The following is a 14,116-nucleotide window of genomic DNA, read 5'->3' on the forward strand; positions in this document are numbered from 1 at the left end:
CTAAACATGAAAACATTTTCAGAACCATTTCAGCAAAACCTTTTTTGAAGGCGGTTTGATTCACGGTGCTTACATACCATCACAATATACGTATAGAATCCTGATGAATGTCCTTTTTTGAATTTACACTGTAAGAGTTCTGTACTGAAGAGCAAAACCTCCATATGAAAGAAAGAATTCACCACAAGCGATTTTTCAACATGCAAAATTCATTTCCTTAATTTCCAGTGAAAACAGCCATTAAGTACAAGTTCTTCATTTTTCAGGAGATATTTCTGAGGAGGATTAGATATAAGATAGTCCACTTGCATAAGGAGGAAGGACTGATTAAAAGCTACAGAGAAAATGGGGCTCCTAACAACCACCTGGAAGACCTGGTAGACACTAAAACTGCCCCCGTCAGATAAACAGCAATGAAAGCTTTCATCTCTGAGAGAGAGGAGAAAATCAAGCTGCTTCAGATCTGAAAACACACACAGGTGTTTCTGTCCATCCTTCCACTGTGAGAAGACCACTCAGCGCTGTGGGTCTGAAAGGATGTGTAGCTGTCAAGAAGACCTCATCGAGAAAAGGAGACGGACACACCAAACAAAGAAACTAAATGATGAACTGACCATCGCAGAGTCCAGACCTCATCATCACTGAATCAACCAACTTCTAAGACTGAACTTTGGAGGTGTGTCTGCAGATTCTTTGAGAAACTGAAAGTGAGTCTCCTAAAAAGAACGGAAGCAGTAATAAAGGTAAAGAGTGGCACACTAAACACTCAGACATCTGATATTATGTTTAGATGTTACGGCTTCTGTGTGAAGTTTTTTCCAAGGCTGAAACATGAATATCTTGTCCTGTTTTGTCTGGAAATTAAACGAATGAAGGTCTGACGTTTGCACAGTGTATACGCGTATCCTCTTAAATTTTGCCTATTTTATATTTCGTTTTCTTTAACAAAAATAAAACACAGAAGTGGTTGGTTTGTTTTACATTTCATTTTTGGATCATAGTTTACATTTTGCTTCGTTTTCCTGTTCTCAGTGTGATTTCCGTAAATAAATGAAGCACATTTGACACTTGCTCATCTGGAGGCAGCGACGGCCTGTGTGCGTTTGCGGCGGACTTTAGCTTGGTTGGTGCGCAGAACCTTTCCAATGCAGTACTCACTCTCCAGCCCAACGTCAGTGAGGCGGATGTCACACTCCAGCAGGCTGCTGTTGTGAGACATTCCCTCCTCCAGCACCTTCCCTCCATCCTGCACAGCAGCAAAACAGCACAGACAATACAGCACATCAGTTAGACGTCTGGTTAGACTGGCTGCCAGTCATTACTGCACTACACTGTACAAAGGTGGAACGCATGCTAGTGGACACTTAACACTACTATTAATAACTGTTTAATTCAATAATAGTGTATATTTTGATAGAGGACTGAATATCACCCACTCTTTTCTCCCTGTAAATTATTCATGTAGTCCAATGAAGTTGATTAATTTAGCTATAATTCTACAGTCCGATCTTTAATCACGTAACGTTATTGATTCCGGTTTGTTTAAATATATCACAAGGCATATCACAATCACAGTACGCAGAAATATAATCGTCAAATAAGTATTTTGTCCATGGTTTATATTAGTTCTGACTCCTGGATAGTGTTTCTCCAGAAATAGTCTGTCTTCTATTTGGATCTTCAGGTTCTCAGTGGCTGGTTCACGATTCATCTGATTGTGTCCATCCATCTTCTAGCTCTTCCAAGCATAACTGTCTTTTCCACTGAATCGAGGGATTGATGGACACATTTTTGTGCAATGTTAATACATTAATTCAACCTCAAAATTTGATGCAATTGATGTTTCTGGTGATTTTTGCAAACTTTCACAAGCAACATCAACATCGTCTCTCGCACTGGCAAGATGACTAATCAGCTGAATCCCAACATCTAGGAACTCAGGATGGATCCAAAATAAGAGCTTCGGTTTGGTTATCTGGTCTTCCAGTGAGAGGTGAGGCCTGATTTGGATGAGGATCCATTTGTTTGTTTTCTTTGCTCTCTCAAAAGTCTTCACCAGATGTCATTCTCAAAAGAAATGTCAAAAAAAAAAAGTTCTCAGATATTCTCTTAAAATAATCTTAAGTCCTATTCCTACCATAAGTTCATTAAGATGCATTTTGGATTTGTATTAACTGTCATTTGCATTATTTAGATTAATCCACTCAGAGGAGCAAAACTGAGGAAAAACACCAGATCAAGCGTTTAAAACTTTTTAGCAAACAAGAACTAAAAGTGACGGTGGAAGAAACAGACACCACTATTTGGAATATATGATAATTGTGGGGTGACGGATGCAGAGGGGCAGGAGTAGTAGAGCTTAGCTCATCAGCTCTTACGGCTTTAAGACAAGTTTGAGCCTCTCATAAAGTTACGAAAACATTTAAGAACAATGTTTTCAAGAATAGTTAAAAGAAAATAAGATAACTTGTAAGAAGTTACTAGAGGAATAACAATTTCTCATAACTTATCTCTTATAAATGAAGTCAAGAAAAGGCACACATTGAAGAAGATTTTCATTCTTAAGGCACTTTTGTGAAGCTGGCCCCTGGTCCTCGTTTTGCCGAGTGCCAATCTGTGTTCTATTCCCTGAGTGCTGGATCCTCTGTTGTTAATAATTGATCTGTGTAGACAAAAGTCTACCATTCCCACATTTTCTCCGTAGTGCTCTTTCCTGTCTTCCTTCAGGTCATCCAGATTTCCTGTGGTGAGTGTTGTTCCACCAATCCTGAATCCTTAATTATCTTCCGTCAGTTCTGCTTCTCTCATAAGCTCTGCATACAGGTTAAACAGGTGAGGTGACAGTGGGCAGCCTTGTCTAATTTAATGCCAATGTTGAACCATTCTGTCTGTCCATTTTCTGTCCTGACTGTGGCTTATTGATCAATGTAGAGATTCCTCATTAGAACTCCGGTATTCCCATGTTACTGAGAAAATTCCATAATTTCTAAGTCAAATGTTTTACTGTAGTCAGTGAAACACATTCTGATCTTCTTCATGAATTCCTTTTCTTTTTTTAATGCGTATATCCGCAATAATATCTCTAGTTCCTCTGCCGTTCCTGAGTCCTGCCTCCATGTCCGGCAGTTCATAATTTTACTGCCGTGTGATATTAAGGAAATTGTGTGCTTAATACTCCAATACTTAATATAATAAGACAGAATTACAAGAACTCTCTGGTAAAATGACATGTTTTGCTGATTTTCTACAGCAAACAGGGTCCATATCACTACTGTTGGAACAAAACCTTATACACTATATTTCCAATAGAATTTGACCGTTCTTCCAGAAGCGCAGTGAAGGCCTGGCTCGCAGTCTCCGCTCTAATTCATCCCAAAGGTGTTCTATCAGGTTGAGGTCAGGACTCTGTGCAGGCCAGTCAAGTTCTTCCACACCAAACACACTCATCCGTGTCTTTATGGACCTGCTTTGTGCACTGGTGTGCAGTCATGTTGGAACAGGAAGGGGCCGTCCCCAAACTGTTCCCACAAAGTTGGGAGCATGAAATTGTCCAAAATCTCTTGGTGCTGAAGCTTTAAGAGTTCCTTTCACTGGAACTAAGGGGCCGAGCCCGACTCCTGAAAAACACCCCCACACCATGATCCCCCCTCCACCAAACTTTACACTCGGCACAATGCAGTCAGACAAGTACTGTCTCCTGGCAACCGCCAAACCCAGACTCATCCATTGGATTTCCAGGCGGAGAAGCGTGAGTGAATACTTCTGGCAATACAGTATATCTCTAAAAAAGGTAATTGTACAGGACAAGAAAAACATCCTTAACTTTTCAGGGAAGTAAATAAATAAATAACTAATAAGTAATTTAAAAAATGTTCTGTTGGTCTGTTCATCAGTAAAATTTCGAGACATAATAATTTAACCTTTATGTCAAAAAATGAGAAACTACAAAAAAGATTTTGTCCTGATGGCAAGGATATACTATATTTTTCTCTTTTCTCTTATAACATGTGTGTGTTATGTACCAAAAAATCATAATTCATTTCCAAATTCTCTTTATGCCTTAAGAAACAGGTTATTTTTGTTACCATGTCATTATGACGATTTCTGATTTTCTATGATTTCTGAGTTCTGATTTTCCTATATTGCCTCATTCAAAAAGTAGTCCTTTAAGGTTGAAACACTCCTTACAACTTGGTGAGTGGGTGGATGTAAACTGCAGGCTGAATACAGAGATACTAGTAAATGCTTTAGCTTTTGTAGCATCACAAAACCAGTGAGTTCAACATGGGCAGTAGATTGCAGCTAAGCTTACATACGTGGACTGCATGGATTGAAGAGTGAATGGTTTTGAAATTTTAACAGCATTAATATACTGCATCACACTCTTTTATGTCAAAATGGTAGGAAAATGTATTTTTTCATGACAGGGCCCCTTTAATTACTATTTATTTGCTGAATGTAACATTGGAAAAAATTAAACAACAAATTTAACGTAATATATATAAAGACGTTAAATTTGTTGTTTAATTTTTTCCAATATGTTCCAATATATATATAATGATTTTTTGTTGTTATTCTCTGCAGAGGATATGTTTACTTATTTTAACTTAGAAAATCAATAAAATATCATTTGACTAGGGGGTGTTTAGACTTTTTGTCAGCTTTCGTCTACGGGCTAATTCAAGACTTATTTAGTATTTAAACAGAAAAGATCAAATAGTTAAATATTAAATGATGAAGTGTTAAACAGGCCAGTGTGTCTATGCTGACAGACACCTGCAGTAGCATCGCTCGAATACACTGTAAATATTTGCTTTTCTTCCAGTTAAGCGACAGGCTTTTTTACTCACGGCAGCAGAACAGTGTTCCAAGGTCAGAGCACAGCGATGACCAAGCAGATCATGTTCTGCACTCTGGGTACACACAGGCTAGACATCATGATTCTAGCAGTCTAATGTTTCTTGACAAAGGAGCCAGAGCTTTCTCCTGAATGAAGCAATTATTTCTAATGTAATTTTGCTTTGAAGCGAGTGGAAATGGAGGGGTGGAACACCCCAGTGAAGAAGCAATAGAGATGATGAGACCCCCAGGGAGTGGTAATCCCATTCCACAGCTCGGCCTGTTAGTGCACTTCTGTCCCGGCTCCGTTAATAATTGAGCATGCTTTACGGTCAGATTGACGAGAGGGAACCTTTTCATGTTCGAGTTTGTAAATTGAGCTGCTGCGAAGAGCCGGATCACATTAAAAACTGAATTCACTCAGGTGTAGCTCATAATCTGTTAGAATATGGCTAAGAAACATGTCAGTTTGCAAACATGGCTAATCTTAAATCCTCCTAAAGCAAAAAATCCAATTTTTGCCTCTTACCCTTAATGAAGTCAATCAAGCAAGGCTTGAGGTTAAGGAGCCAGCCTCGTGACCGGAACAGTCGCCGGTTCGATCCCCAGAGCCGACAGCACGTGACTGAGGTGTCCTTGAGCAAGACACCTAACCCCCAACTGCTCCCCGGGCACCGCGGAGTGGGCTGCCCACCTCTCCAGGCAAGTGTGCTCACTGCCCCCTGGTGTGTGTATATTCACTAGTGTGTATGTGGTGTTTCACTGCACAGATGGGTTAAATGCAGAGGTGAAATTTCCCCGTTGTGGGACTAATAAGGGTCTCTTAATTAATTAACACAACATATCCCCCCAGCAAGTCTGGTGCTAGCTGCATTTTGAAATCATCATTAATCTCTAATAGACTCGATTATATGATTTCCTGAGCTCAGCCATAACTCGGTCAACACTTGATCAAAAACACCTCTACAATAATGCTAATTTCCGCTACAATCCCTATGATTCACATGAACGTTTAAACCTTTTAAAATACATCCCACGTTTTAAGTAAGTGATACTTTTTAAATCCCACAAACGGGGAAATTTCACTTCCACATTTAATCCATCCATGAAGCAAAACACCACATACACACTAGTGAGCACACACACTAGGGGGCAGTGAGCACACTTGCCCAGAGCGGTGGGCAGCCCTATCCACGGCGCCCGGGGAGCAGTTGGGGGTTAGGTGTCTTGCTCAAGGACACCTCAGTCATGGACTGTCTGCACTGGGGATCGAACCAGCAACCTTCCAGTCACAGGGCCAGCTCCCTGACCTCCAGCCCACGACTGCCCCAATTTGAAGTTTGCAAACAGACATAAATGTCCTATGTATCTGTTTTACAGTGACTCTTTATGTGATGAGCCCTGGCACAGAGCTGGCAACCCGTTTTCCATTCCTAACAACCACGGCTCGTATTCACACTCAATAACATATCTAGAACTTCCAGAGGGCCTGGAGTGACTTTCATTGTAAATTGTGAAATTCAAATTGTGATCTGCTGATTCCTTCCTGTTTTTTCATAGGTCATTTGACATGTAAGGCCTTCAGTTCAGCTTCTGAAGTATTCGGCTACACCAAATCTACCTAGATACGACCGAGAAAACAGTTCTGACTGGGCAGTTTTTCAATGAGTGGTGCAAGATTTGAACCTTTTTGTTTCCAGCCAAAAATTAACAGTATAAGAGTATTGCTTTTAGAGTTTAAATACAACATAATGGAATACTCTTTTAAATAACAATGAACTACAAATTACGGTTAAAGAGCCTAAATTAAGCACATGGCCTTGCAGTCTCAATAGACAAACACTGGCAGTAGAATGGGTCGTACTGATGAGCTCAGTGACTTTAAACATGGCACAGTCACAGGATCCCATCTTTGCCACAAGTCAATCTGTGAAATTTCTGTCCTGCTAGAGCTGCCCCTGTCAAATGTAAGTGCTATTATTGTGAAATGGAAGCGCCTAGGAGCAACAAAAAGCTCAGCCATAGACTACCGAAGCTGTAGACTACGCAAACTCATAGCGTAGGGCCACCGAGTGCTGAAGTGTGCTGAAGAGTCTATCCTCTGTTGACTCACTCACTAAAGAGTCGCAAATTGCCTCTGGAAACAAGAACAGCAAAAGAACTGTGTGTCAGGAGCTTCACAAAAGGAGTTTCAATGTCCGAGCAGCTACACACAAACTCAGAATGCTCAAACGTGGGGATGGGGTGTAAACTTTGGTAGAGTAAGGATAATGCTGTGGGGTTGTTTTTCAGGGGTTGGCCTAGGCCCCTTAGTTCCTGTGAAGGGAAATCTTAATGTGAGATTACTTAACGACCCAATGTGGTTTAATTGACGTGTGACGCTAACATAAGATTCCATTACTTGTTACCTCCATTAGCCTCATAGCTCTTGAACAATAAGAGAGAAGTAAACTTTGGACAATGAGTGCATCTTTACAGACTGTTGTATAAGGAAAACTGTGAATTTTAATGTTCCAGCACTCACCACTCCTAGTCTGTTGCAGGACAGGTTGAGGCTCCTCAGTGTTGAGTTTTGCACTAAAGCATGGGACATCGCTGTGGCTGTGGGCTCTGTCAGCTCGTTGGCTCCCAGATTAAGGTTCCGCAGAGTGCCATTCTTCAGCAGGGCCTGGGCCACAGCCTGGCCACCTTCATCCCCCAGCCGGTTAAGTCTCAAATTGAGGTATAGTAGGGAGGTGTTTTTGGAAAGAGCGTGGGCTAAAGCCTGGGCTCCTGAGCCCCGGATCTGGTTGTCGTAAATGTCCAGGCGCTCCAGACGGCTGCGGTTCAGGAGCTTGCCAATGGCTCTTGCTCCTCTGTCGCCTATGAGGTTGTGCGAGAGGTCAAGCTCCAGCAGAGAGGGATGGTCCAGCAGGTAACTCAACAGCTTCCGACACTTCTCATCGTCCACTTTGCTCTGATTTATTCTGAGAACCTGTTAAGGAAAACAAAATAACAAAAAAGCAAAAACATCAACAACATTTAATTTTAATTTTAATTAAGACTTTTCCTATCAGTCACTTAGACACATCTCACTTTTAACTTTTTTAATCTTAAAGACTTTAGCTTAAATACTTTCAGTTTGTTTCTAAGGCAAATATCAATATGTCTATGTACAGAGTTTGGCAGTATACTTTGGAAAAGTAGTGATGGCTGATTACAGTCATGTGCAAAACGTTTGATCACACTTGATCAAATTGCATATTTTGTTGATTTTTTAAATGAAAATAAGAGATCACATCCTCTGCAGGGAGCATGGCATACGTCACCTTTAAGTACATTTCAGTGAACATTTCTATGTTTTAGCCGAGTAACATAATGGGAAATAACTTTTTTTTTTCCCTCAACATTTCCAATATCTAATCATTCAGCAAACAAACAGTAATAGTTCATTAAAATGTGCAGAGGTGTGTTCTCTGTAGAGAATGAGTTAACGTATTTGCACTTAGAAAATCAACAAAAACATGTAATTTTATTAACGGTGCCCATTGTTTTGGTACAATGTGTAACCGATCACATTGATTTATCAGTCTACTCAGGCTTTAGCAGAGCTCAGTAACACTGAGATTAATAACTGATCACATTGATTTATCAGTCTACTCAGGCTTTAGCAGAGCTCAGTAACACTGAGATTAATAACCGATCACATTGATTTATCAGTCTACTCAGGCTTTAGCAGAGCTCAGTAACACTGAGATTAATAACCGATCACATTGATTTATCAGTCTACTCAGGCTTTAGCAGAGCTCAGTAACGCTGAGATTAATAACCGATCACATTGATTTATCAGTCTACTCAGGCTTTAGCAGAGCTCAGTAACGCTGAGATTAATAACCGATCACATTGATTTATTAGTCTACTCAGGCTTTAGCAGAGCTCAGTAACACTGAGATTAATAACTGATCACATTGATTTATCAGTCTACTCAGGCTTTAGCAGAGCTCAGTAACACTGAGATTAATAACTGATCACATTGATTTATCAGTCTACTCAGGCTTTAGCAGGTCTCAGTAACGCTGAGATTAATAACTGATCACATTGATTTATCAGTCTACTCAGGCTTTAGCAGAGCTCAGTAACACTGAGATTAATAACTGATCACATTGATTTATCAGTCTACTCAGGCTTTAGCAGAGCTCAGTAACACTGAGATTAATAACCGATCACATTGATTTATCAGTCTACTCAGGCTTTAGCAGAGCTCAGTAACACTGAGATTAATAACTGATCACATTGATTTATCAGTCTACTCAGGCTTTAGCAGAGCTCAGTAACACTGAGATTAATAACCGATCACATTGATTTATCAGTCTACTCAGGCTTTAGCAGAGCTCAGTAACACTGAGATTAATAACCGATCACATTGATTTATCAGTCTACTCAGGCTTTAGCAGAGCTCAGTAACACTGAGATTAATAACTGATCACATTGATTTATCAGTCTACTCAGGCTTTAGCAGAGCTCAGTAACACTGAGATTAATAACTGATCACATTGATTTATCAGTCTACTCAGGCTTTAGCAGGTCTCAGTAACGCTGAGATTAATAACTGATCACATTGATTTATCAGTCTACTCAGGCTTTAGCAGAGCTCAGTACCACTGAGATTAATAACCGATCACATTGATTTATCAGTCTACTCAGGCTTTAGCAGAGCTCAGTAACACTGAGATTAATAACCGATCACATTGATTTATCAGTCTACTCAGGCTTTAGCAGAGCTCAGTAACACTGAGATTAATAACTGATCACATTGATTTATCAGTCTACTCAGGCTTTAGCAGAGCTCAGTAACACTGAGATTAATAACCGATCACATTGATTTATCAGTCTACTCAGGCTTTAGCAGAGCTCAGTAACACTGAGATTAATAACTGATCACATTGATTTATTAGTCTACTCAGGCTTTAGCAGAGCTCAGTAACGCTCAGATTAATAACTGATCACATTGATTTATTAGTCTACTCAGGCTTTAGCAGAGCTCAGTAACGCTGAGATTAATAACTGATCACATTGATTTATCAGTCTACTCAGGCTTTAGCAGAGCTCAGTAACACTGAGATTAATAACCGATCACATTGATTTATCAGTCTACTCAGGCTTTAGCAGAGCTCAGTAACACTGAGATTAATAACTGATCACATTGATTTATCAGTCTACTCAGGCTTTAGCAGAGCTCAGTAACACTGACATTAATAACTGATCACATTGATTTATCAGTCTACTCAGGCTTTAGCAGAGCTCAGTAACACTGACATTAATAACTGATCACATTGATTTATCAGTCTACTCAGGCTTTAGCAGAGCTCAGTAACGCTGAGATTAATAACTGATCACATTGATTTATCAGTCTACTCAGGCTTTAGCAGAGCTCAGTAACGCTGAGATTAATAACTGATCACATTGATTTATCAGTCTACTCAGGCTTTAGCAGAGCTCAGTAACACTGAGATTAATAACTGATCACATTGATTTATCAGTCTACTCAGGCTTTAGCAGAGCTCAGTAACACTGAGATTAATAACCGATCACATTGATTTATCAGTCTACTCAGGCTTTAGCAGAGCTCAGTAACGCTGAGATTAATAACCGATCACATTGATTTATCAGTCTACTCAGGCTTTAGCAGAGCTCAGTAACACTGAGATTAATAACCGATCACATTGATTTATCAGTCTACTCAGGCTTTAGCACAGTTCAGTACCATTGACATGAATAACTGATCATCAAATTGTAATGTGGATTGAATACAGGTACTTAATTTCCTTATTCTGAGCACGTATTACCAATGCTTGTATTGTGCTACATCCCAGTCCTACCTATGCATATATTTATGATCATTAGCCCCACTAACCACCAGTCTTTTTTGCTTGATATTAGGCCTAAACCTGGACTAAAATGATTTTTATTATGAATCACTATTCTTTATTTAGTCCAAGACAAAATCCGTATGTGGAGCATTTGCTGTTAATGTTGCACTAGTAACAGCCTGTGGCCTAGATGCTATTCTATTCAGGTAAACATAACACAAGTAAACTCAATCACAATAACCCAGTCAAACCTTCAAAGACTTGCAGGATTTCAAGGCCTTGGCCAGGAATTCACAGTCACGGAAAGTGAACTCAAACAGATTCCATTCGAAGTTCATGCCACACCCTTTAACCCCATAAACCAGCTGCAATTCCTCCAGGTTGGTCAGTTTGTCCAGCAGGATTCTGAAGTCAAAGTGATCCATGGATGGCCTGTCGTTGCCCACATCGCTGGCAGAGTCTGAAGCGTCGTCCTCATCAAACTTTGGCGGTTCTTTTATAGGTGGAAGAAGCTGAGATATCTTCAACCTCCTCACGTAGTTTTGACAGAGTGGCACGACATCCAGCACTGCTCTGGGGTCAGTTACATCTGGAATGAAAAGTTCAATGATGTTCTCCAGATGACGCTCAAAGAACATGCGCTTCCAGCTGTGGCTGTATTCAGAGACATCGCTTACGCCCCAGCGGCCCTCGCAGCAGCGTTTCCAGTAACCCTCATCGCTGATCAGGTTGGCTGTTACACTCAGAGGCAGAGATGGAGGAAGTTTCTCCAGGACAAACGCCTTCTGATCGGGCACAAGCTCATCCAGAATCGGCCTTTCTGGAACATATCCGAGCGTAACCACAAATCAGCAAGAGCTGTTACCATGAAACACACATTACATCAGCTGTACTGTATCAGTCAAAAGGGTGGAGACATTTATATTACAATAATATAAAATCAGTTCAGTTGCAGATTCATCTGTAAAATGATTTGAATGTGATGCTAGTCCTGTGCAACTTGTCCCGAAGGATGAGCTGTAACTGTCTCTACAATAACTAAGAATGGTGTATAACATAAAGGATAAAATCATATTAAACGTAATATCCAGAATAATGCCTTGTATTTCAAAAGTAGTGATCAAATCAGGCAGATTACCTGTCAAAATGATTATTAATAGACATTTACAGGATTTATTTACCATTTAATAACTTATTTCCTTTCCAAAGACTTGAAGTAAAGAATAAACAGTCTATAAATACTTTTGGTTTCTAGTTTATGTTTAAACTGCATTGTATTATTAACGTATTATTTATGGGGGCAGTCGTGGGCTGGAAGTTAGGGAGCCAGCCTCGTGAGATCCCCAGAGCCGACAGCACATGACTGAGGTGTCCTTGAGCAAGACACCTAACCCCCAACTGCTCCCCGGGCCCTGCGGATTGGGCTGCCCACCACTCCGGGCAAGTGTGCTCACTGCCCCCTAGTGTGTGTACGTGGTGTTTCACGTCATGGATGGGTTAAATGCAGAGGTGAAATTTCCCCGTTGTGGGACTAATAAGGGTCACTTAATCTAGTTTATTATTGAATAAAATCACAGGTAACTCCAAACAGTATGTGTTTTTTTTAAGTTATAAAGACCTTTTGATCTAAATACTTATGCTTTAATGGCTGGCTTTTGTTTCTAAGCCAAATAGGAATCAAATCAAACCATGTATATTGTCACATCACATTTAAACAGGTGAGAAGGTGAATGAAAATCTTAGGTGTGTAGCCCCCTTTGTAGTATTTTAACGCAAAATATCTTAAAAGTATATAAACAAAATTAGATGCGTACACGTTTGCATATAAATAAGGAAACTGGTGCCTGTGTAAGAATTAGTTTTCAACTAATTTAAAGGACCTATATCATGGAAAACTAATTTTTTTTAATAAACTGAACTTATTTGAAATAAAAGGATTCGTAGTTTGTAGTTTTAAGTTTTGAAACATACTAATCAGTCCTCAGTCCACAAAAAGGCAATTAAGCTATTAAAACGCTCTGTTTTGAATTCACTGCTTTTGTGACGTCATAAACACTGATGCATTTACATACAGCTGCCTATTCAGACTACAGCAGTTTATCTCCATTTAGCCTGTTTAACTGAATCAAGGCATCAAGAGGGGTTGGAAAATGATTTTTGGTGCATCAAACCACACAAATATCATAAGTGGACATAAGGGAAAAACTTAGAGTGCAAGAAAAGTGTAGGATGTGGGCTCTTTAAATGTTCAAATAAATAACTAAATAAAGGAAGGTTTTGTTTATTTGATGCCCTCCAACATGTAGTTGTCTGTGTGTGTGATCATGTTTGTAAAGGGGGGCTACTTAGAAGCATCAAAAGTAGAATACTTCATAGTTTTAATTGCTGCACTATTATTCTAAGATGTAGAACTCTTTGGGTATTTGTGTCCAAATGTTTTGATATTTGTTCGGTATAAATTAGTGGAGGTATTATATCAGATATATTGAAGGCTGGAAAACATTGGAGTGTTGTATTATTTTGGAATGTTACCAGTATATTTAGAACAAAACAGACAAGTACTATTAAAATTCAACTAAAATCTAAAAGAAAAGATCTGCTTTTTAGACCTTCTATCTTTATTTAGGCCTTTATTTAGAGTACTTGTAATACATCACGAAGGACAGGACAGTTTTCCTTATCAGTAACTGAACCACCGAACAAAGAAAACTTCTAATTTATTTATTAAAACATATTTTTTTTTTACTTGTACACACATCAGTATGTTTACACTGCAGCTCAAATGTGTTTTGCTTTAGTTTTATTGAGTAAGATGGAAAAAAAAATATAAATAAATAATTAATTAAAATATTCTGTACTTCACACTTCTGGATGTTTCTACAGCATCACTGAAAACCATACTGAGTTTCTAGACTTACTTCTACCATATAGCAGCAGACCGAAGATTACCTTCAAAATGTTTCACTATGTGCTGAAGGCACAGGTTTGTAAGCAAGGGCACCACAGCTAGAGACCACTCTGGATCTTCAGCTATAATCCTGCGCATTCTTCGGGGGTCCGCAGCAGGGTTAAGCTTTGCTATTGGTGGGTAAATGCCAGCTGGAGCGTTGCCCTTGAACATAGTTGCTGCTGCCATGTCTGTGCTGTAAAAGACACAGAACCTCAGACGAGTCCGCTGTTTAGCAGAAAGCACAAAATAACGAGACGGTCTTTCTCTGGAGTCACTATTAGGCCTTCAAACTGGGTACTAGGTTTTGCTAACATCCCTAACTTTGTTTATTGAGAGGTTTGCTCATTGCACGGCACACATGTAGTTTGTAACTGTGTTGTAAAAGCCTTTAAAACATTTTCCATTAATGCTAAAACACTGACTACAGGAAATGTACACTCACTGGCCACTTTATTAGGGCTAGTAAAAGGTTGGACCC

The 14,116-nt window shown here is 39.6% G+C and overlaps 1 protein-coding gene across 1 annotated transcript; it reads right to left on the reverse strand.

Annotated features, from left to right (window-relative positions):
- Nucleotides 1-647: 647 nt before the first annotated feature.
- tcte1 (t-complex-associated-testis-expressed 1) lies at nt 648-13,902 on the reverse strand. Its single transcript, XM_017695607.2, has 4 exons — nt 13,638-13,902; nt 10,940-11,508; nt 7,364-7,813; nt 648-1,246 (listed from the first exon to the last, which is right to left on the reverse strand). The coding sequence occupies exons 1-4, from the start codon at nt 13,822-13,824 to the stop codon at nt 1,073-1,075; spliced, it is 1,380 nt and encodes a 459-aa protein (XP_017551096.1). The 5' UTR covers nt 13,825-13,902; the 3' UTR covers nt 648-1,072.
- Between the last annotated feature and the right edge of the window lie 214 nt (nt 13,903-14,116).

This window comes from Pygocentrus nattereri, chromosome 4, assembly GCF_015220715.1.
Source record: "Pygocentrus nattereri isolate fPygNat1 chromosome 4, fPygNat1.pri, whole genome shotgun sequence".
NCBI lineage: Eukaryota > Metazoa > Chordata > Actinopteri > Characiformes > Serrasalmidae > Pygocentrus > Pygocentrus nattereri.